Source organism: Myxine glutinosa, chromosome 4 (genome assembly GCF_964187855.1).
Source record: "Myxine glutinosa chromosome 4, kmMyxGlut1.1, whole genome shotgun sequence".
In the NCBI taxonomy this organism is placed as follows: domain Eukaryota; kingdom Metazoa; phylum Chordata; class Myxini; order Myxiniformes; family Myxinidae; genus Myxine; species Myxine glutinosa.
Genome location: NC_136264.1, coordinates 5,385,291 through 5,411,255, shown reverse-complemented (window position 1 = coordinate 5,411,255; position 25,965 = coordinate 5,385,291). Strand labels below are relative to the sequence as shown.

General features: G+C 43.5%; 1 protein-coding gene across 1 annotated transcript in view; it reads left to right on the top strand.

Annotated features, from left to right (window-relative positions):
- LOC137424379 (uncharacterized) overlaps positions 1–25,965 on the top strand; it is a 145,107-nt gene that overhangs the window by 36,227 nt on the left and 82,915 nt on the right. The window contains exon 2 of the mRNA XM_078775386.1: positions 8,472–8,611. Within this exon, the coding sequence (XP_078631512.1) occupies positions 8,472–8,611 (140 nt within the window). The remainder of the gene's footprint in view (positions 1–8,471; positions 8,612–25,965) is intronic.

The following is a 25,965-nucleotide window of genomic DNA, read 5'->3' as shown; positions in this document are numbered from 1 at the left end:
AATGCGCATAAGAAATCGAATTACGTACCGTAATGGCGGTCAGCTCGTAACGCGCTCAGCTCCGCTCGTCTCACATCGGCCACGCCTACGCAACAAAGCGTTCTGTGATTGGCTGCCGGAAAGCGTGCTGCCGGACAGTCTTCACTGTCCGGAAGTTCGCAAATCGCAGTTAGGATGAATCGTTTTAATTTAATCGCAGTTTGAATTCGTTTTAAAACATAGTTTAACGGCAACATAGTTTTCCAACGTGAAATAAATGAATACGCTGTCAAATGTGCCGTCCGAGGCAGAGTCTGATCGCCACGTTCGGCACACGTGATAGCTCGCTGCTCTCTGATTGGTTGAATCGTTTTTTGGACATAGCTCGGTAAGTAATTGTCCGATTAATATGAAACCTTGAAAAGGCACATCCTCGGGTCCCCAGCAATATACCTGGCAAGTTTCAAGTATATCGGACCCGTGGTTGTCGAGAAACAGCGGTCACAGACACACAGACACACAGACACACAGACACACAGACACACAGACACACAGACACACAGACACACAGACACACAGAGATTACTGGAATTATAGATAGATACAGGGTGATTCACATACGACGTACTATTTTGTTTTTGAATAACTGTGTTGCGTGAACCGATTTACTTGTAATTTGCAGCACTTGCAGACAAATGTTCCCCATTTATTATGTGAAAATTTCATTTAAAAATAATTGATACAAATTTAGTTATGGGTCTCGATATGGCGGCCGTCATTTTCGATCACTTGGAACAGTCTCTGCCTGTATTCGAGCATGGTTTTCTGCCGCATTTCATCAGTGATCTCCCAGAAGGAATCATGAACATCGCCCCTTTCCATCAGACTTGTGTGCCATCGCAGATTTGATGCATTGCTTGGCAGCACCCAGCTTCGACCAAACTCCGTTCGAAGACGTCGTTTCACTTCGATGAAGATTTTTGTGGCCTCATACCAGGTTGCAGCTTTTGCACGCTCCTGACTGTTGTAACTTGCCATTCTTGCTGATTTTTTCTTTACATTATGCTGCTAAAAAGTCGAAAGCTGACTCCAAGACCGGTTCCACAATTATCAACGTTTAAGAGCAATTTAATCGACATGTTAATCGTTATGTCATGGCAAGAAGTCAGGCTGTTTCCCATCATCAAAAATGACGGCCGCCATATCGAGACCAATAACTAAATTTGTATCAATTATTTTTAAATGAAATTTTCACATAATAAATGGGGAACATTTGTCTATAAGTGCTGCAAATTACAAGTAAATCGGTTCACGCAACAGTTATTCAAAAACAAAATAGTACGTCGTATGTGAATCACCCTGTATATAAGAGAGCCGTTGGTCTGTCACCATTTTTCTGAGATGGCTGAACAGTTCTTCGTCAAACTTTCAGAGGTTCGTCAGTGAGTGCCTGGGGGTGTTTTCGGCAAAAATATAAAATAAAATAAAATAAAAACCTTTTTTTTGTTTTTTTTTGTTTTTTTAATCGCTGTATAGTGCCTACGCCTTTTTGATGACAGTTATATACAAGTACACATTCGCATAAATAAATACAAAACAACCACCAGACATTTGAATACAAATAATAAAACAATTCTGGAAGTGGTCGTAGTTGGTGGTAAGGCTTCTTCTTCCTCTTGAAAGTCATCATACTTAACTCAGAAACGTATTGAATGTACACATTTATACAAGTTATATTCAGCAGCAGATATTCAACGAAAAGGTAAAATGATTGACATTTGTGATGGATTTGGATATAATTGCTTTTCCATTATATTTGCCCTCATTTCAAATACTAGGGCATGCCCGTACTATATATATATCTAAAATTATATCCCCCCCTCTATTTACATGAAATGGTTTGGTCCATTCGCAAAGCCAAAGCGAACGGCTTGCGAGTACAGTGGCAATCCCCCCCCCCCTCTATTTACATGAAATGGTTTGGTCCATTCGCAAAGCCAAAGCGAACGGCTTGCGAGTATGGTGACAATCCCCCCCCTCTATTTACATGAAATGGTTTGGTCCAAAGCGAACGGCTTGGGAGTACGGTGACAATCCCCCCCCCCTCTATTTACATGAAATGGTTTGGTCCAAAGCGAACGGCTTGCGGAGTTTGGTAAAGAAATCGCCATAGCTCGGTAACTACTTCTCCGATTAATATGAAACCTTGAAAAGGCACATCCTCGGGTCCCCAGCAATATACCTGGCAAGTTTAAAGTATATCGGACCCGTGGTTGTCGAGAAACAGCGGTCACAGACACACAGACAAACACACACACACACAGAGATTAGTGGAATTATAGATAGACTAGGGCATGCCCGTACTATATATATATCTAAAAGTATATCCCCCCCCCCCCCCCCTCTATTTACATGCAATGGTTTGGTCCAAAGCTAACGGCTTGCGAGTACGGTGACAATCCTCCCCCTCTATTTACATGAAATGGTTTGGTCCAAAGCTAACGGCTAGCGGAGTTTGGTAAAGAAATCGCCATAGCGTGCACAAATGCGCAGGAAAGCGAAAGAATCGCAAATTAGTTTTAATTAGTTTTAAAACATAGTTTAACGCCAACATAGCGGCAACATAGTTTGCCAACGTGAAATAAATGAATACGCTCTCAAATGTGCCAAAAAAAAAAAAAAACGCTACCCGTACGCTCTACCCCGCCCGTACGCCCGTAAACAAAAAAAACAACGCTCTTCGCTTCCGCCCTTCGCTCTGACTGAATTGGGAGAAATAATGCGCATAAGAAATCGAGAAATTATTATTTTCTCCGGAAGAAATCGAATTACGTACCGTAATGGCGCACGCGCTGGGCTCAGCATCAGCTCGCTCTCACATCGGCCACGCCTACGCAATAACGCGTTCTGTGATTGGATGCCGGAAGTGCAGTCCTCACTGTCCGGAAGGTCGTATATCGCAGTTACGATGAATCGCAAATTAGTTTTTATTAGTTTTAAAACATAGTTTAACGGCAACATAGTTTGCAAACGTGAAATAAATGAATACGCTCTCAAATGTGCCATCCGAGGCAGAGTGTGTCCGCCACGTTCGGCACACGCGATAGCTCGCTGCTCTCTGATTGGTTGAATCGTTTTTGGACATAGCTCGGTAAGTAATTGTCCGATTAATATGAAACCTTGAAAAGGCACATCCTCGGGTCCCCAGCAATATACCTGGCAAGTTTCAAGTATATCGGACCGGTAGTTGTCGAGAAACAGCGGTCACAGACATACAAACAAACAAACAAACGTACAAACAAACATACACACAGAGATTAGTGGAATTATAGATAGATGTTAATGTTTCTTTTTTGGTTGAGCAACGCCGGGTACTGCAGCTATAATCGCATTTATACTTTACTCGGGGTACAAATACAACTTTGTCTGGGGGGGGGGGGGGGGGGGGTAACATGGGCTATGTGTGGGGGATGGAGAGGTGGCATACATTCTCGATGTAAATGTGTACCGTGTAGCGCCACCTGGTGATTGTGGCAGAGGGTATTACAATTTCATTTTTTACCTGGGCAACACTGAGGTCAAAGCACTCTTTGCATGGGTAAATCTTTCCTCTTTCCCTCCCCCCTCCCCCCCTCCCCCTCCCCTCAAAACGGAGGAGCCTGTCAAAGCTCCCCCCCCCCCCCACCCCCAAAAGATGTATATGTAGCATATCTTTTCTGTCCCTCTCCCCTCACCTCTGCCTCCCCTCCCCCTTCCATTACCTCCCCACTCCCTTCCTCACCCCTCCCTTTCCTGCCTTTCTCCTCCCCCCCCCCCCCTCTCCCCCCCCCCCCTCTGCCTGGCAACATATAGATAGATATGTATGTCTGTGCAGTGTCTGTGTTGTCCTGTTGTTGCTGAACTACTCCCTCAAACTTTTGTGAAATCGTACCAAATTTATGGTATGCACCTACCTCTCCCGTGTGTATGTCCTAAGGGTATTTTCTTGGAAATTTATTTTCCAAATTTCCTCTTCTTTTTTTTATTTTGAAAGTTTTTTTTTTTTTTTTTTTTCAACTTAAGTCTTCAACTTCAATTGTTTATAAAATGTAATATCACGTATATTACAAATGCATTTGTGCAAAATAATTGTTTGAATTATTATTGGTGTAAACCATGACAACACCAACTCAGGTACAGTCATCTATCTATATATCTGGGCAGTGTCTGTGTTGTCACTGAACTACTCCATCAAACTTTTGTTTCCGTGGTTGTGAATAGTTTTTAATAACGTGGTGGTGGTTTTGAATCACGGGGTGGTGGTGGTGGTTTTGAATCACGGGGTGGTGGTGGTGGTTTTGAATCACGGGGTGGTGGTGGTGGTTTTGAATCACGGGGTGGTGATGGTGGTTTTGAATCACGGGGTGGTGGTGGTGGTTTTGAATCACGGGGTGGTGGTGGTGGTTTTGAATCACGTGGTGGTGGTGGTTTTGAATCACGTGGTGGTGGTGGTGGTTTTGAATCACGTGGTGGTGGTGGTGGTTTTGAATCACATGGTGGTGGTAGTGGTGGTGGTGGTTTTGAATCGCGTGGTGGTGGTGGTGGTTTTGAATCGCGTGGTGGTGGTGGTGATTTTGAATCACGTGGTGGTGGTGGTTTTGAATCACGTGGTGGTGGTGCTGGTTTTGAATCACGTGGTGGTGAGGTATTTTGAATTATGTGGTGGTGAGGTATTTTGAATTACGTGATGGTGAGGTATTTTGAATTACGTGGTGGTGAGGTATTTTGAATTACGTGCTGCTGAGATGTTTTGAATTACATGGTGGTTAGATGTTTTGAATTACGTGGTGGTGAGGTGTTTTGAATTATGTGGTGGTGAGGTGTTTTGAATTACGTGGTGCTGAGGTGTTTTGAATTAAATGGTGGTTAGGTGTTTTGAATTACGTGGTGCTGAGGTGTTTTGAATTACGTGGTGGTTAGGTGTTTTGATTTACGTGGTGCTGAGGTGTTTTGAATTACATGGTGGTTAGGTGTTTTGAATTACGTGGTGCTGAGGTGTTTTGAATTACGTGGTGCTGAGGTGTTTTGAATTACGTGGTGGTTAGGTGTTTTGAATTACGTGGTGGTTAGGTGTTTTGAATTACGTGGTGGTTAGGTGTTTTGAATTACGTGGTGGTGTGTTTTGAATTACGTGGTGGTTTGGTATTTTGAATTACGTGGTGCTGAGGTGTTTTGAATTACGTGGTGGTGAGGTGTTTTGAATTACGTGGTGGTTAGGTGTTTTGAATTACGTGGTGGTTAGGTGTTTTGAATTACATGGTGGTTCGGTGTTTTGAATTACGTGGTGGTGTGTTTTGAATTACGTGGTGGTTTGGTATTTTGAATTACGTGGTGCTGATGTGTTTTGAATTACGTGGTGGTGAGGTGTTTTGAATTACGTGGTGGTTAGGTGTTTTGAATTACGTGGTGGTGTGTTTTGAATTACATGGTGGTGAGGTGTTTTGAATTACGTAGTGGTGAGGTGTTTTGAATTACATGGTGGTGAGGTGTTTTGAATTACATGGTGGTGAGGTTTTGAATTACGTGGTGGTGAGGTGTTTTGAATTACGTGGTGGTGAGGTGTTTTGAATTACGTGGTTGTGAGGTGTTTTGAATTACGTGCTGCTGAGGTGTTTTGAATTACATGGTGGTTAGGTGTTTTGAATTACGTGGTGGTGAGGTGTTTTGAATTATGTGGTGGTGTGTTTTGAATTACGTGGTGCTGAGGTGTTTTGAATTACGTGGTGGTGAGGTGTTTTGAATTACGTGCTGCTGAGGTGTTTTGAATTATGTGGTGGTTAGGTGTTTTGAATTACGTGGTGGTGTGTTTTGAATTATGTGGTGCTGAGGTGTTTTGAATTACATGGTGGTTAGGTGCTTTTTAATTACGTGGTGGTGAGGTGTTTTGAATTACATGGTGGTGAGGTGTTTTGAATTACGTGGTTGTGAGGTGTTTTGAATTACGTGCTGCTGAGGTGTTTTGAATTACGTGGTGGTTAGGTGTTTTGAATTACGTGGTGGTGTGTTTTGAATTACATGGTGCTGAGGTGTTTTGAATTATGTGGTGGTGGTGTTTTGAATTACGTGGTGGTGAGGTATTTTGAATTACGTGGTGGTGAGGTATTTTGAATTACGTGGTGCTGAGGTGTTTTGAATTACGTGGTGGTGAGGTGTTTTGAATTACGTGGTGGTTAGGTGTTTTGAATTACGTGGTGGTTAGGTGTTTTGAATTACATGGTGGTTCGGTGTTTTGAATTACGTGGTGGTTAGGTGTTTTGAATTACGTGGTGGTGTGTTTTGAATTACGTGGTGGTTTGGTATTTTGAATTACGTGGTGCTGATGTGTTTTGAATTACGTGGTGGTGAGGTGTTTTGAATTACGTGGTGGTTAGGTGTTTTGAATTACGTGGTGGTGTGTTTTGAATTACATGGTGGTGAGGTGTTTTGAATTACGTAGTGGTGAGGTGTTTTGAATTACATGGTGGTGAGGTGTTTTGAATTACATGGTGGTGAGGTTTTGAATTACGTGGTGGTGAGGTGTTTTGAATTACATGGTGGTGAGGTGTTTTGAATTACGTGGTTGTGAGGTGTTTTGAATTACGTGCTGCTGAGGTGTTTTGAATTACATGGTGGTTAGGTGTTTTGAATTACGTGGTGGTGAGGTGTTTTGAATTATGTGGTGGTGTGTTTTGAATTACGTGGTGCTGAGGTGTTTTGAATTACGTGGTGGTGAGGTGTTTTGAATTACGTGCTGCTGAGGTGTTTTGAATTATGTGGTGGTTAGGTGTTTTGAATTACGTGGTGGTGTGTTTTGAATTACGTGGTGCTGAGGTGTTTTGAATTACATGGTGGTTAGGTGCTTTTTAATTACGTGGTGGTGAGGTGTTTTGAATTATGTGGTGGTGTGTTTTGAATTACGTGGTGCTGAGGTGTTTTGAATTACGTGGTGGTTAGGTGCTTTTTAATTACGTGTTGAAGTGCAATCAACCCAAACCTCCAGGCTGACCCTACCCCTACTGTGCGTATGTGCTGAGGGGTTATTTTTCGATTTTATTTTTGAAACCTAAATTACATTTTTTATGGTACATTCAGTGGTGCATTTTGGTACATTATGGTGCGTTTGATGGTACATTATGATCCATTATATGATACATTATATGGTACATTATGGTTCCTTTGATGGTACATTTTATGATTCATTAATACATTATGATACATTCGATGGTACATTTTATGATAAATATTGATACATTCGATGGTACATTTTATGATTTATGATACATTCGATGGTACATTATGATGCATTCTCTGGTACATTCTGATGCATTATGATACATTTGAGGGTACATTCGATGGTACATTCGATGGTACATTATGGTACATTATGGTACATTCGATGGTACATTATGGTACATTTGATGGTACATTCAATGGTGCATTATGATGCATCATATGGTACATTCGATGGTACATTGTTACATTCGATGGCACATTATGGTACATTCGATGGTACATTGTTACATTCGATGGCACATTATGGTACATTCGATGGTACATTATGGTACATTCGATGGTACATTCTATGGTACATTCGATGCATTATGATGCATCAGATGGTACATTCGATGGTACATTTGATGGTACATTCGATGGTACATTATGGTACATTCGATGGTACATTCAATGGTGCATTATGATGTATCATATGGTACATTCGATGGTACATTATGGTACATTTGATGGTACATTCAATGGTGCATCCGATGGTACATCCGATGGTACATTTGATGGTACATTATGGTACATTCAATGGTGCATTATGATGCATCATATGGTACATTTGATGGTACATTATGCCACATTTGATGGTACATTATGATGCCGTATTCAGCGGTATCGCATAGTGATTCGTTCGAAACCCCTTCGCTCTTCCCCACGCAACACCCGACAGGATTAATGCCTTTGCATTTCAAGTCCCAAAATACAACAACAAAGAAGTTGATTGACACCTTTTCTGACTGAACGATAACCTATTTGTCAAAACGAATGTAAGGTGGAACGATATAGTAATCGGTGGAACCCATCTATCTCCTGGACTAATTGCCCATTCAGGTGAACACTCAAATACTAACCTTTCTCACAATGTAAAAGCTTGTTTAAAAAAAAGAAGAAGAGTAAAACCACCATTTTAGTGACACCCACGTGAGAAATGTTCCGGAAAACTTGATCTAACCAAATCAACATTTTGTGGTGTGGGTTGTGCGATCCCTATTTCTTGGGCCCTTACAGGAATTGGCTCCTCGACTAATAGCATTGGTTTCTGGAACTTTCTTGAAATGTTTGAATGAGTGATTTTGGGTCACCTCAAAACCTCACCACCACGTAATTCAAAATACCTCACCACCACGTAATTGCTTTCCAGATTGAATCCATTTTCACTCCCTGTTGTTGTTTTTCCGGTCACTGTTTGCTAGGTTGTACGTGTCACCGGAAGGCCGAAGTCTTTTTGGAGAACGCCTTCAACAAGGAAGTCGTCGCCAGATTTGTGAAAGCTCAAGCTCAGAGTTTGAAGCTGCAAAATGGTCGTTTGTAAACAGCCTCGATGAATTATCAGGTGTGGTTTATGATAATTATCTTTTGGCTTGACTAATGTTAAATAGGTAAAGGGGATGGCAGGAGAACGAAGATCGAGGTCTTCACATTTGCCCCTCAAACTGGTGTTCCCAATTCAGGGATTTGTGCGCACCATACCCGAGATGGCCGTTAAAATGGGTGTCGCACAAGCACACCCCCAATTATCTGGGTCACCCGATCAAGAGTTAGACTTTAGTAAAACAACAAGAACATTGATGTTTAAAGCCGCAGCAAAAATTAACCAGAGTGAATCATGGCAATTGATGGTCCTCATGGCCTCATTTCAATATTTGAGGTAGGTTTCTTGATTTTCAAACGTACGCGTATCCACACGCGTATCCACACGCACGCATGCACACACGTATACACACACATATCCATGCACGGATACGCACGCACATATACGCACGTGTATACCAACACGCACATATACGCACGTGTATCCCAACACGCACATATACGCACGTGTGTACATACACGCACATATACGCACGTATACATACACGCACATGAGTATAATCGTGCTTGAGTATAATCTTTATCGGTTATATGACATTTATTTAACTCGTTAGAGAAATGTTATTTTGAGGGAAGTTGTGTTTCTTCAAATCTCTCAAATGAATCCATGTAATCATACGGATATATCCCCTTTTGTGATAAGAGTTCAATTTATTTTTGATTTGATACATACTCTGAAAGACTTGGAAAGTTTTAAATATTTAATGCTAAGTTAGATAATGGACTTGACATAAATTTAAATGCGTCAAGAAACCTGATGAGAGTTATAGTATCTGAAGGAATTGTTTTTGTGAATGAAATGTATTTCTGATCCGTGTTAGGACTTTCTGAAATGTATCCGGGCGTCTTTGAAAGTTCATTAATAAATAGATGCGTATCATAATGAGCGTTGTTGTGAAGAAAGATGGGAATGAAAGTGGGACATTTATAATTAAGATTACAACTCTCATGAGCCGGACGTCTATCTCTATATTTACCGGTAAGATGACAATGATCTCTGACCTTTTTACCCTCGATTTTCTCCTCATAAATATGACATATATTATCCCACCTAAACGTACTCATCTCTTCTTTTGTTGGATTCATTGGTATATTTTTTTCTTTTCATTATTTCTGTTAAGCGAACACAGTCCTTTTCTAATTGTTTTACAAACTCTCAAGACTCTTCTTCCCCCCTATAAAGTTCTAGTTTGTTGTATTTATCGCCAATGGATGATTTGATATATTAACAGAAACCACAAGGAGTATGTTTTTGATATTTATTTGTGGCTGATTCGTTTGGATTTGAAGAAGCGGTATCTATCTTTTCAAGAATACATTCAAAGTCGGCATATATCACGAATGGGTGTTTTATAGTTTTATTGAAATCTTTGAATAATATGGCTAATCTAATATGGCTAATTACGGTGGATTTATGTTTGCCACAGTATTGTAAGTGTTTGTCTAATCTTTCTCGACTATTAAAGAAGTTGAGGCATCGCTTACAGATGTATTTATTTAGCGCCGTGTTTGTTTATTTGTGAAGAAACTAGTTTTCCTAATTTTTTGATGTCGGCATAATGTGAATTTTCTTCCGAATTATAATTATAGAAGATCAATATGAGTTTCATCATTTTTATAGTTATCAGAAATTTGCAAAACCTGAACTTTGTTTTTACCCGTTAGTCCATAAACATTAACAGATAGATTATTCATTTTCTCAAATTTAGGAATATCAGATAATTCCATTGGAAATTGTAGATCATTAGTACAAAGCGTATTTTCATATTTCCTATATTGTGATACCCTTTCAACGCTCCATTCAGGGGGATGTAAGTGTGCAAGAACAGACCAGAGAAAACATTTATTGTCTTGGTTTTGAATGTTAATGACCGCCTTTTAAAGTTTTATCTCTCTTGGTAAATCAATGGAAGAAGAGGCTTTGAGGGGATCTGCTTTTATAACGTGTATATCGATGAAAAGTATTTAGGTAATAACAAATCCACAACCTACAAGCACATTATCTACATCTTGTTCCTGTTTTATAAGTTCGTCAGAAACGTCCGTTAATAAGAAACCCCGGAGTGATGCGACAAAGTAATTTGGTGTTCTCATATAACTAGTTACTATATCAGACTTCTCTTTTCATTATTCGATTTTTCATTACCTGATTTTTCACTATTCGGTTTTTGCAATTCTATTTTTACACCCATGTAAAATTTAATGGCATTAATCTTACCCAACGTATTCTTTACATACGTCACAGCGGCGGGTTTGACTTTTCCAACCGCCTCAGCTATTGATTTTGGTTCTGGGGTTGTCAAATTAAAAATCCTTATTCTAATATGGTCCTTAAATGCTCCATCAGAGTCCTTAATAGAGTATCCAAGCAACTTTATGTGTTTTTATGATTTAAGATGAGTGGGAAAGCTCCTCTTCAAGACGGTCTTATCACAAACACCACAACATTTTGTTTCTCGTTCATGTGGGGCCATCATTTGTGAAAGTTTGGCTGTGTGTTTCTTGGTGTGGAGGTGTTTTACATAATTGGTTTTATAATCATGGTCACAAACGTTACAATATGTTGTGATCATGTTATTCTTTTTATATGAGTTCATATTCTCCATTTTATATAGGAAAAGTTCTTTAAATGAAATCAATTTTCTTTTCTCAAACATATTTTAAAAATATTTTAGTTTAAAAAAACTATATATATATAAAATGGCATTGAGTTATGATAATTTTGACGTAAAAAATATAATTTTTGGGACACCTAAATATTACATTCGCAACAGGGTTGAATCTTGCAGTATAACAATTAAATATAAATATTCGGATGAAAACATTTCAAAACTATATATTGAAACACCAGAGGTATTGTCTTGCGGTATTAGATCAAACCGACATGTTGGTACGAATAATAATAATAAAATTACTGGATCATTTTCTTTCCCACTTCCTTTGCCCAATCTCGACGCCAACCGAGGAAAGGAAAACTATTAAAATATTTGAAACGATTCTTTCATCAGTTAAGTCACATTTATTGAGAGAAACTAAATTTAAAAATTATCTTAACATAGTAAATATATTTTGGCGTAAGTGTGATGAGAGGGCATCTGGTGGGAGTCGTTCGATCACCATGTACCCAGTACTTTTAACAAATACTGAAAGTTCCTCGATAGAGATTATAACACCGTTTTATAAGAATAATGTTTCTGGAGATAACATTGACGATTGTTGTATAAATCCTCAAGATGTGGTGGGGGTAAGCTGTAGAGTTATTTGTGCAATCGAGGTTTCTAAGATCCTGATTGGGGATCAGGCGTTATTCATTCGATTGAAAGTTAATGATGTTGTTGTTAAACAAATCTATATACGTAGTGTGTTCAAAAAGTATCCGACCTTTATTTTTCGTGCGTAAAAAAAAAGTAGCTAGGGAGGCGTTGATTGGTGCACGTATGTAGGCGATCCTAATGCACACGTGTGAATTTTTTCACACCTGCAGAAGCTGTCATTCGACGGCAGACTGCCGATGAGTGAGGAAATGTAAGTGAGCGCCGTCGGATTTTCGTTTTTGACAAAATGACGAAAAAACTTGAACAACGCTACTGCATCAAATTTTGTGTTTCATCAAACTTGCATCAAAACTGCAACTTGGTTTCTGGGTCGTACCCATAAACCCAGGACTCATCGCCAGTGATCACTGTTGAGGAAGCTGGGATCGCTGTTCACAGTCTCCAGCATGTCCTGTGCGATCTCCAAACAGAGTTGCTTCAGCTCAATCGTTAGCAGCTTTGGTACGAACTTCGCTGAGATTCTCCTGAAGCCCAAGTCCTCCTTCATAATGGAATGAACGGTGTTGAATCTTGCGGATCGTTTCCACTTGGGAATCGCCAAGCTTTACACAAAATTTGATGCAGTAGCGTTGTTCAAGTTTTTCCGTCATTTTGTCAAAAACGAAAATCCGACGGCGCTCACTTACATTTCCTCACTCATTGGCGGTCTGCCGTCGAATGACAGCTTCTGCAGGTGTGAAAAAATTCACGCGTGTGCATTAGGATCGCCTACATACGTGCACCAATCAACGCCTCCCTAGCTTCTTTTTTTTTACGCACGAAAAATAAAGGTCGGATACATTTTGAACACAGTAGTATATAAAACTGTGTGTGTGTGTGTGTGTGTGTGTGTGTGTGTGTGTGTGTGTGTGTGTGTGTGTGTGTGTGTGTGTGTGTGTGTGTGTGTGTGTGTGTGTGTGTGTGTGATTGATGTTACCGATAGACTCCTAAACGGAGAGGCTTACGTGCTTGATATTTGACATAGACATGGCCATTGAGCGTGGGACGAACATGGCCGAACTCAAAATATTTGACGATCCATATTTTTTATTCATATTTACCTCAGCACATTTCAGCGCACGGAATCAACGGAATCAGAGCAGGTGGGCGGTGATTCGCTCAGAGCGATCACGTGATGACGCTATGACGCTATGACGCTATGACGCTATGACGATATGAACGATATGACGCTATGACGCTATGAACGATATGACGCTATGAACGATATGACGCTATGAACGATATGACGCTATGAACGATATGACGCTATGAACGATATGACTCTATGAACGATATGACGCTATGAACGATATGACGCTATGAACGATATGACGCTATGAACGATATGACGCTATGAACGATATGACGCTATGAACGATATGACGCTATGAACGATATGACGCTATGAACGATATGACGCTATGAACGATATGACGCTATGAACGATATGACGCTATGAACGATATGACGCTATGAACGATATGACGCTATGAACGATATGACGCTATGAACGATATGACGCTATGAACGATATGACGCTATGAACGATATGACGCTATGAACGATATGACGCTATGAACGATATGACGCTATGAACGATATGACGCTATGAACGATATGACGCTATGAACGATATGACGCTATGAACGATATGACGCTATGAACGATATGACGCTATGAACGATATGACGCTATGAACGATATGACGCTATGAACGATATGACGCTATGAACGATATGACGCTATGAACGATATGACGCTATGAACGATATGACGCTATGAACGATATGACGCTATGAACGATATGACGCTATGAACGATATGACGCTATGAACGATATGACGCTATGAACGATATGACGCTATGAACGATATGACGCTATGAACGATATGACGCTATGAACGATATGACGCTATGAACGATATGACGCTATGAACGATATGACGCTATGAACGATATGACGCTATGAACGATATGACGCTATGAACGATATGACGCTATGAACGATATGACGCTATGAACGATATGACGCTATGAACGATATGACGCTATGAACGATATGACGCTATGAACGATATGACGCTATGAACGATATGACGCTATGAACGATATGACGCTATGAACGATATGACGCTATGAACGATATGACGCTATGAACGATATGACGCTATGAACGATATGACGCTATGAACGATATGACGCTATGAACGATATGACGCTATGAACGATATGACGATATGACGCTATGACGCTATGAACGATATGACGCTATGAACGATATGACGCTATGAACGATATGACGCTATGACGCTATGAAAAAAAAATCGCTCGCTTTGCCAAGGGGCTCGCTCCTCCCCCCCCCCCCCCCCCTGTTCCCCTCCCCTCCCCTCCCCCGCCCGGCAATGCCGGGTACTTCTGCTCGTATTTAATAAAACACGCAAACAAATGGTTAACACGAACAACATCTAATTAATTAAAGGAAAAAGTTTGTAATATATAAGGGGTGTGAGTTCCGATATAGTGACTGATTGCATGACCCATGGTAAGCCTGGGTTTTTGCGTACCCGCTGTAGGAATTCACATTCACAATCACATTCACAATCGCAAACATTCACAAATGTTCGCAAACTTGCAATGTTGTACTCAAAATATTTTTTAACCATGGTTAAAAAAATTGGTTTTTATAATTATTTAATTATTTTAGAAAAAATTGGAAATTTGTGAAAATCATGAAATCGTAAAAATGACAAATCGGGAAATCGGGAAAATGGGAAATTTTTAAAAAAATAATTAATTAATTAATTAATTATTTTTGTTAGGCTCTGCCCTTTAAAAAAAATCTCGATCTTTAAAAAAAAAATCTCGAAAAAATTAAAAAAGATCTCGCGAGATCTTGGAGACGGCGGCAGGGATTTTCGAAGCTCCACACGGTCTCCACGTTTTTCGAAGTTAAGTCTGTTCACAATTGTATTTTGTCGAAACTGTATTTATCTTTCGGTGTGTGAAGTTATTGTGTGCAACTTTGGTTGTTTCTCGGTGTTTATCTTTCATAAATTGATCGTCTGTTTGCCGTGTCGCGAGCAAGGCCTTGTACAGTGTGCACTGTACAACCTTGAGGCTTTGTTTTTATCTCAGTGGTCCGTCGTTTGTGATCCAATAACTTTCGTTCTCTGTATTCCCAGGCTTTTCACCCATAGCCTACTTCCTTGTGTAAATCTCCTCAAAAAAAAAAAAAAAAAAAAAAAAAAAATACATTTCCTTCTCTGTTCTCATTCGTTTATTCATTCTTATTCGTTGTTTCGTTCTTCGACCACGTGTTTCTCCCCCATTTCCCCAGATAGTTTTCACTCATTAACCTTCAATGTTTACACTTTCCCCTCAAGTTATGTATTCCGTCATATTTTATAACACCTTTTTCTTCTTCTTCTTTAAAAGGCTGCTTTCGACTTGCTCACCAAATCAATTCATCCCAAAAAAAATATCCATCTCCTATAGTGCCTTTTTTCTACATTCCCTAAACTCTCCTGCACTCCATCCTCCATCCAGCGTCCTTAAACGTATTTTTAACTCGAAGGTCACAAGAAACTCATTTTGCAATAAATGTTCGTTTCCCATAAATCGTACACTTTCAAAAATCCAATCTCACCCCTCCCCTCCAAATCTTCCCCATAACCCCTCCCCTCCAAATCTTCCCCATCACCCCTACCCTCCAAATCTTCCCCATCACCCATCCCTTTCAAATCTCCCCCCTTGCCCCCTCCCTCCTAAACTACCCCCTCACCCCTCCCCGCCAAGACGCCCCCTCGCCCCTCCCCTCCTAGACTCCTGCCTCACCCCTCCCCTCCAAATCTCCCCCATATCCCATCCCTTTCAAATCCCTCCCCTTGTCCCTTCCCTCCCAAACTCCCCCCTCACCCCTCCCCTTCAAATCTCCCCACCCTCATTGCTTCTCAATTTCCCCCCGCTCACTCCCCCTCCTCAAAGCGTCCTCCCCGCTTCTTCCCCCTTCAAACTCTCACCTCCATCTCCCCCAACCTTCTGCCTCGCTCTTCCCCCTCCTCAAATAACACCTCATTGTGGCTCACCCAATCACCATCAAACCTTTTGTCCGCCCCATCCTTCCCTTTCTCCGAGCTATTCTGAAATCTCTGACACACCTTCAACAGCTCTCCCTACCTCCTCCACCTCTTCCACATCTTACCCTACCCCTCCTCCCCCCTGTTCTGTATCTGATGCTCCCCCTTCCTCTTCATTAACGGTATGGACCTCAAACATCCGGGGCCTTCGTTCAAACTTAACTGATCTCTCCATACAGGTTGCTTCTGTCAAACCAGACGTGATCTGCTTAACAGAAACTTTCCTCCTTTATGATGTCTCTGATTCCATAGTATCTCTCCCGGGCTACTCCCTCCTCCGGTATGATAGACCTGAGCCTCGTCCTGGAGGCGGGGTTGCTATCTTTATCAAAAACTCTCTTCCTCACTCGCCCTGCACTGCACTCTCTCCACCTCACCCCCAGGAATACCTCTGGCTACGGCTTCCCCTTCGCTCCCACCTCTTGTTCATATGTGTGTTGTACCGTCCACCAAACAGTGATGACTCCATCTACATCTCGCTGTCTGATGATATGGACCAACTTCTATCTACTCATCCCAACTCTCTCTTCCTCATATGTGGTGATTTCAACTGTCATCATGCCAGTTGGCTGGGTGTGGGTACCTCTCTCACCAGCCATGGCTCCTCAGCAAAGGACTTCTGCGACTCACTGGGACTGACACAATCTGTCAATTTCCCGACCCGGATCTCAGTCAACGGAGCATCTTCTCTTCTGGACTTGGTTATGACTAACTTCCCTGAAAATGTCTGCTGCTCTTCTTCTGCTCCGATCGGATCATCTGATCATGTCCTTGTTAAAGTGGACATCTCTCTGACCATCCTCAGGGAGCCTGCTCAGCGTCGACGAGTCTGGCATTTCACTCAGGCCAACTGGCACGGTCTTCAAGCAGCCATCAATCATCTGGACTGGTCTCCCATCTCTACCACCTCTGACATCAACTCATCCTGGGAATTCTTCCAAAGTAAATTGCTCTCTCATGCACAGATTTATCCCATCTCGTCTTCAGTTGTCATACCCTTCCTCCCGTCCATGGTACACGGAATCTTGTGGTGAGGCTGTTGCCCAGAAACAACTTGCCTTCGTCTCCTGGAAAGCAAATCCAACGGAAGGAAATCTCATTTCCTTTCACAAAGCCCGAAACAAGTGTGTGTCCACCCTCAGGAGAGCCAGGAAACAATATCTCTCCGTTCTCAAGACCGAACTCTCTTATCTGTCTCCCTCTTCCAAATCCTGGTGGCGTCTGGTCAAATCCGTTTCTGGTGTCTGTTCCCCCTCCATCCCCTCCCTTACCTCAAACGGCTACACAGCTGACTCCGCACGTGAAAAAGCTGAATGCCTCAACTCTGTGTTTGCCTCTAAATCTTGTGTCCCAAACCCATCCCTCTCTGTACCCACCATACCCAGTCGTACCCTGCTGCTCCTGGACTCCGTGTCCTTTCCTCCTGACAAGGTGGAAAAGTTTCTGTCAACCCTCGACTCTGATTCTGCAACTGGACCCGACGGCATCAGCCCACGGGTCCTAAAATCCTGCTCTGCTGCTCTATCTCACCCTCTCTCTGTTCTCTTCACCCTCTCTTTTGCTCAAGGTCAACTGCCATCTGCTTGGAAATCAGCCAACATCACCGCTTTGCACAAAAAAGGTGCAAAAACAGATCCTAGCAACTACAGACCAATCAGCCTTCTCCCAATTATCAGCAAAGTCATGGAATCCATCATTGCTTCTGATATGAAATCTTTCCTCTTCTCCAATGGCTTGATCTCTGATCATCAATTTGGTTTCAGACCAGGTCACTCTACTCTGGACATGCTGCTTCTGCTGTCTCAACAATGGATGGAGGTCCTCAATGCCAAACAGGAAATTAGAGCTGTCTCCCTCGACATATCACGTGCCTTCGACACGGTCTGGCACCCCGCTCTGCTCACCAAACTCTCCTCCTTTGGTATCCATGGAAATCTCCACGCATGGCTGGCGGACTTCCTCTCTAGTCGTCGTCAACGTGTGGCCCTGAATGGGTTTCTCTCATCTCCTCTTCCTGTTCAGGCTGGAGTTCCCCAAGGCAGTGTTCTGGGCCCCGTGCTTTTTCTGGTCTTCATCAATGATCTCTCTGACTCTCTCGAAAATCCTCTCTATCTCTTTGCTGATGACTCCACTCTCTGCCGCTCCATTCCTCTTCCCTCAGATCGGCAGTCTGCTGCCTCCTCACTCTCTGAAGACCTGGACAAAATCACAGACTGGTCAAACAAGTGGAACATGTCTTTCAATCCTGACAAATCTCACACTCTTACTATGTCTCTCCGAAAAGATCGACTGGACAACCCTCCCATCTACTTTCTCAACAATCCTCTCCAAGAAGTTCTGTCGCTCAAGATTTTGGGTCTCACTATCTGCCATGATCTTTCTTGGGAAAACCACATTTCCAAGCTGGCCTCCAAAGCCAGTCGCCGACTGGGCATCCTCCGTCGTGCGAAGTCCTTCCTCGGCACACCTGAGCTCCTCACCACATACAAGGCTTTCATCCGCAGCTCAATGGAATACTGTTCTCCCCTATGGGCCGGTGCTCCTGCCTCACACCTAGCTCGGCTTCACGCTGTTGAAACCAAAGCTTTCAGAATTATTGGAATCTCCCGCGATGAAGCTATCTCTGAGGGCCTTTCACTCACTCACCGCAGGCAGGTAGGTGGTCTTTCTGTCTTCTACCGACTCCTCTCCGGCCTTGCACCCCCAGCTCTCTCTGTGCTCTGTCCCCCAAATATTCCTACAGGTCGCACAAGATCTGCCAGCAACCCTCTGATGGTTAAACTGCCGAAATCTCGGCTCTCCGCTCACCTTCACTCTTTCATTCCTCTTTTCTCCCGCCTCTGGAACAAACTCCCTCACTCCCTTCAATCCCACTCCTTCCTCCAGGTCTTTAAAACAGCTGTTCACCACCATCTCTTATCTTCCCCCATCCAAAACCTTGATCTTTTCTACCCCCGCTAATTCACCCCAGATCCACCTTGTTTGAAATTCCAACTTCTTTCCTGGAAGTCCTGGCAGTGTCCATATGTTTTATACCTCTCCCACTGCCCCCTTCCCACGCCCCCCCCCCCCCCCCAAAGCCCTCGCCCTCTCTCAGATCTCTCGATGTCTCCATGTCTCTCGGTCCCTGCTCTCAAATGTTGTGTTTGTGTCCTTCCCCCTCTCTCCCCATCTTGTCTACCGCTCCCTATGTTATATGTTTTATGTGTCGGTTTGTCTTTCTGTGTGATTAATGTTCGTTCTTTCACGAGCCTCGATCTTGTATACAAAAAAAAAAAAAAAAAAAAAAAAAAAAATTGCCAGGGGGGGATACATGCATTTTTGGGGCTGCTCCAGGATCAGCATTTTATATCTCCTGCCCTGGTCCAAGCAGACCTGGGTTTGGTGAAAGGTAAACGAATGCTGAAGCAGTAGAGAAGGCAGGTATGGTACAAGGCTGTTAACAAAAACCACATAAAACATGCATGCAGCATGGTGTGGTATTTATATGCAGCATGGTGTGGTATTTATATGGCCGAGAGACTGGAGCTGATACAGTAGAGCAGGCAGGTATGCTACAAGGCTGTTAACAAAAACCACATCAAACATGCATGCAGCATGGTGTGGTATTTCTATGGCCTAGATCAGGGGTGGCGAACCCGCGGCTCGCGAGCCGCATGCGGCTCTTAGCCAGCTCTTGTGCGGCTCGCGAGGGGCTGCTCTATCGGTGCATGATTTTACATTTTAAAATGTATTTATATTATAAAATCAAAATACATTTGAATATTTGACTATACTGCCAATACATTTGCCAATATTTTTAAAATAAAAGATAATTTTGTGGTAATGTGTTTGACAGAAATCTCCCACTAGTCATGCATGAGCCCAAACATGAAACACTTTCGCGCGTAGAAACACACTTGTGCGCGCAGACCCGGAAGTTTGTTAGCTAGGCTAGCACTAGCCCAGCGGCAGTGACCGAATCGCCATGCCAGAGTCAGGAAAACGTAAAGCTACGCGCAATTATGAAGAGGAGCACTGGGCATTTTTGTCTGAATGGGAGGAATTGTATTTTTTTACGCAGCAAAATGGGAAACCCTTGTGCTTGATTTGCCAGACTGCACTGTCGCATTTTAAAGCTTCAAACCTGGAGCGCCATTTCATCTCACTCCATGATAACGTGACCTGGGATTTTCCCAAAGGCAGTGAACTTCGCAAGCACAAGGTAAATGCATTGAAACGTCAGTCAGAGAAGCAGACTCAGTTTTTTCGGAAATTAACGAAGCACTCAGAGACGGTCACATTAGCATCATATCAGTTGGCGTGGAACATTGCTCGAGCTAAAAAGCCATACAGTGAAGGGGAATTCGGGAAAACGTGTCTCAGAGATGTTGCCATCCTCACTCCTGAAAATGACAGTTTGAAGCGTTCTGTGTCAGACCTGCAGCTGTCACGGCACACCGTTGAACAGTGAATATCAGGTATTAACAAATCCATTGAAACAGTTGCCTACGGATCTTGAAAAATGTCGGTAATTCAGCATTGCTTTGGATGAGTCTTGCGACATTCAAGATAAGCCACAGTTGGCAATATTTGTACGATCTGTGTCAGAAGACTGCACAATTAAGGAAGAGCTGCTTGACATTGTGCCGTTGAAAGATAGGACCTGCAGCATCGACCTGATAGACACACTCACGACTGTTGAGAAGGCAAATTTGCAATTACCAAAACTAACAGCAATGGCCACAGACGGTGCACCAGCTATGTTGGGAACTGCAAATGGCCTTGTAGGGCTGTGTAAAGCTAACGACCGTTTCCCTGATTTTTGGACATTTCATTGCATCATACGTCAAGAGAACCTGGTGTCTAAGAAGCTGAACTTGGACCATGTCATGAAACCTGTGCTAGAAATTGTGAATTTTATTTGCACTCATGCTCTCAAGCACAGACAGTTCAAAAACCTCATAGCTGAGCTGGGACGAAGACCTTCCCAATGATCTGCTTCTCCACGGCACTGTGAGATGGCTTTCAAGAGGTAACATGCTTTCCCATTTTTTGAACTTTTGGACCCAGTGAAGCTGTTTCTGGCAGAGAAACATTAGGACTATCCTGAGCTACATGACCCCCAGTGGATGTCAGACTTGGGGTTTCTGGTCGACATGCTGCATCATCTGAACAAACTGAATCTCGATCTGCAAGGGAAGTTAAAAATGCTGCCTGACCTGGTGCAAAGTGTTTTCACATTTGTGAACAAACTCAAGCTCTTCCAGACCCATCTTCAAAAGGGAGAGCTCACACATTTTTCCTCCTTGTTTGAAGGCAAATGGAGAAGCAGCTGAGGTCACAAAAAGGAGCATTGCATGCTATGCAACACTGGTTGAAAATCTGCAGCAGAGTTTTGAGGACAGATTCTGCAGCCTGAAGAGAAAACGGCCACAGATCACATTCCTCATCAACCCTTTCACTGCTGAATCGGATTGTTTAAAAGCCGCCTTGGTGGCAGATGAAGCAGCATCCCAGTTGGAGATGATTGAACTTTCTGAGGATGACAGACTTAAATGTGTCTTGAGAGAAGGAAGCACAGGCACAGAGTTTTGAAAAATTGTGCCCACAGACAGATACCTCGGTGTCAAACAGGCTGCTCTCAAGCTAATGTCAATGTTTGGATCAACTTACGGCTGTGAATCAATTTTTTCTACACTGAAACAAGTGAAGTCAAGACATCGCTCTGTTCTTATGGACACACGTGAAAGAGTTGCTCCGAGTGGCCACAACTGAGTACAAGCCAGACCTGAAAATGATTGTGGAAAACAAAGACTGCCAGGTGTCCCACTGAGGTAACAAGCGTTACGCCAAGGTCCCCCGTCGGTGAAGTGATGAGTTGACAAAGTGGAAGACACAGAAAACATGGAAGAATCGATAATATTTGCGAGTGGGTTGGAGACGCACCCACGCACCAGATTCGAAGTTAATAGTTCGTTTATTTTTCAAGATATTCCGCTCACAAGGTTCAGACATATATGGTGGCGGCTATCTTGGATTATAACGTGGCGACCCAATTTTCAATAGCGTTCTTCCTTATGCCTCTACACCCACACACCTGATTAGACGTTAGTAGTTCATTTATTTTTCAAGATATTCCGCTCACAGGGTTCAGACATTTACTTTTCAAGATATCGCACTCACAAGGTTTAGATATGGTGACAGCCATCTCGAATTTTGACGTGGCGACCTCATTTTCAATCGGGTTCTTCTATATGCCTAGTTGCACCCACACACCAAATTAGAATTCGGTCCTTCGCTTACGCACGGACGGACGGACGCACGCACGCACGCACGGACGGACGCACACACGGACAGAGGGGAAAACCATAGTCCCCCTTTCGCTCCGCGGTGCGACGGGGGGACAATAAACGACCTATGAAAACTGTTAAGCTATGTATTATGATAATTATGACATAACCATAATACATATAATTATTAATTATGTCATTAGGCCAATAAGTTGCTGTTGTAGTGTGAGCATGCAGGTGTTGTGCGGCTCTTTGCAATGGTATGAGGGTTTTTTTGGCTCTTTATGCTGAACTGGGTAGCCACCCCTGGCCTAGAGACTGGAGCTGATACAGTAGAGCAAGCAGGTATGCTACAAGGCTGTTAACAAAACCACATCAAACATGCATGCAGCATGGTGTGGTATTTCTATGGCCTAGAGACGAGAGCTGATGAGACGGAGCAGCAGAGGAAGGAAAGGAAGTTAAAGAACTCACTTGCCACATGATCCTGGCCTCGCTGATTGGGACATAGACCATGAGATATCTAGATTTGATCGACGTAATTACATAACGAACGTCCAACAGTTACACCCCTCCATCTCTTCGGCCAATGGGCTATCTCTGTTACCGAGTGCATATTAAACCTCATGATACAAGATAAGAGATCTACGCAGCAGGTAGCACGATAATTACTAACCGTAACAAGGATTTATTTACTGTGAGAGAAGTCTGTGAAGTGAGCACCCTTTACCCTTTACCCAATTCAAAGTTAGGGTTGTACCATTACAAGAATGGGGGGGGGGGGGGGGGGGGATTGTGGATTTTGTTGTGGATTTGTGTTGTGGATTTTGTGGAGTGTTGTGGATTTGTGTTGTGGAGTGTTCTGGATTTTGTTGTACAAAAGACGGATGCGAATGCGGAAATAAGGTAAATTATCGACTATGGTAATCCGATACAACAACAACAACAAAAACAGGCAGCCTAAGGCCGTTAGCCTTGCGGGCCCCATAACAATCTTCTCCATTTTGCCCTATTTTCTGCATCTCCCCTTGTTAACCCCCTTGCCCATATTTCTTCTTCCACCACCTTTAGCCAAGTCTTTCTCGGTCTTCCCCGTCCTCTACTTCCTTCTACATTCATTTCCATCACTCTTCTCAACCAGTCACTTTCATCCTTCCTCAACACATGACCAAACCATCTCAACCTGTTCCTCTTCACAGCATCCATCACAGGCTCTATTCCCATCATCTTTCGCAATTCATCATTTGTCTTCCTCTCTCAACGATACTCCGCACATCCACCGAACCATTCGCATTTCCACCCTTTCCAGCCTTCGTTGCTGCTCTACGTTCATTACCCATGTCTCGCTCCCATAAATCATAACACTTCTCACACATGCAGCAGCATACACCTTTCTCTTCAGCTTCAACGACACTCCCCTCCTCGTCAGCACGCCACTCAGTTCCCAAAACTTCTTCCATGCACATCTCACTCTAGCAACCGTTGCCGAGTCTGATCCACCTTCTCCATTCAGCATGTCTCCGAGGTAGCAAAATGTTTTCACACCTTCCAGCTTCATGCCGTCTCCAAGATCCAACTCAACATTTCCTCCATCTGCAGCTCCCTCTGTGCACACCTCACACTTGAATGTAGCTGCCACACTGGTTATGGTAATCCAATAATGGTTCGAATCCTGTAAAGGCCTGAGAAACACAATGTAAGACGCGAATCTGGCAGTGGTTCGAATCTAGTAATGGTTTGAATCCGGTAAAATAAAATGGAATCCGGCAAACGTTTGAATTGGTCAATGGTTCAAATCCTATTCAAACCTTTACTCTATTGAAACCTTTACTCCATTCAAACCTTTACCGGATTCAAATCATTACTAGATTCGAACGATTAACCAATTCATTCCATTACATAATTCGAACCATTACCCTGTTCGCGCCTTACATTGTTTCTCAGGCCTTTACAGGATTCAAACCATTATTGGATTACCATCGTCCATAGACATCGCCCACAGCCTGGTGTTGGCTTAGCGGTTAGGGTGCTGGCTTGGGATCCTAGGATCCTGGGTTAGAATCCCGGTCGATCGCTGAATTAACGCCAGGGGGGTTGACTCAGCCTGTTATCCTTCCGAGGTCGGCAAACTGAGTAGCAGCTTGCTGGGATGAATGATCACGGTGTGTACCCCGATTTAGAATAGGTACACCGTATCCCTGCGCATCCTAAGAGCGTGACCAAGGGTTGGCATCAGGAAGGGCATCCGGCCATAAAAACATTGCCTCAAACAGGGAACCATGATTGTCATGGGGCCCGCAAGGCTAACCCCCGCTCTAGCGGGGAAAATGGCCTTAAAATGATCATTCATACTCATTCATACTCATTCATTCATTCATTCATTGTCCATAGAATTAGGAAAAAAGTTAATGGGATGGAAAGGAGTTTGTAAACATCAAGCTGACACATTGACACTTAGCACGGAGTTTAAACTGTAAAACGTGGTTCTGAAAGTTGCTTCTCGTGATCTCACGAGTTTGTTGTATTTTAATTTATGTGTAATACACCCAAATGGAGCATGAAATGGTTTTTTTTAGGGTGTAATTTGGCGCCCCATCCACTTCGCGCCTGGTGCGGCCGCTCCCCCTCCACCCATCACTATGCCACCACACACACACACACACACACACACACACACACACACACACACACACACACACACACACACACACACACACACACACACACAATTTCCTTGTGTGGTGAGGGGGGAGGGATGAAGGTGCGCATTACCTGAGCTTGGGCACCAAAACAAGTATGCAAAATTTGATGGAGGTAAGTGCATGGGGAGAGGAGAGAGGAGAGAGGAGAGAGGAGAGAGGAGAGAGGAGGAGGAGGAGAGGAGGAGGAGGAGAGGAGGCGAGAGGGGCGGTGAGGGGTTATGACCATGGCCTGTGTCTGGGTGACCCTGACGCTTATGCAAAGTTTCGTGGAGATTGATCCAGGTGCAAAGAATTGTAAAGAAAGCAAAGCAAAAATACACATGGGCGAGAGACACGGTGGATGGGGATGCGGGAGAAGGAGATGGGGATGCGGGAGAAGGAGATGGGAATGCGGGGGAAGGAGATGGGGATGCGGGGGAAGGAGATGGGGATGCGGGGGAAGGAGATGGGGATGCGGGGGAAGGAGATGGGGATGCGGGGGAAGGAGATGGGGATGCGGGGGAAGGAGATGGGGATGCGGGGGAAGGAGATGGGGATGCGGGAGAAGGAGATGGGGATGCGGGGGAAGGAGATGGGGATGCGGGGGAAGGAGATGGGGATGCGGGGGAAGGAGATGGGGATGCGGGGGAAGGAGATGGGGATGCGGGGGAAGGAGATGGGGATGCGGGGGAAGGAGATGGGGTTGCGGGGGAAGGAGATGGGGATGCGGGGGAAGGAGATGGGGATGCGGGGGAAGGAGATGGGGATGCGGGGGAAGGAGATGGGGATGCGGGAGAAGGAGATGGGGATGCGGGGGAAGGAGATGGGGATGCGGGGGAAGGAGATGGGGATGCGGGGGAAGGAGATGGGGATGCGGGGGAAGGAGATGGGGATGCGGGGGAAGGAGATGGGG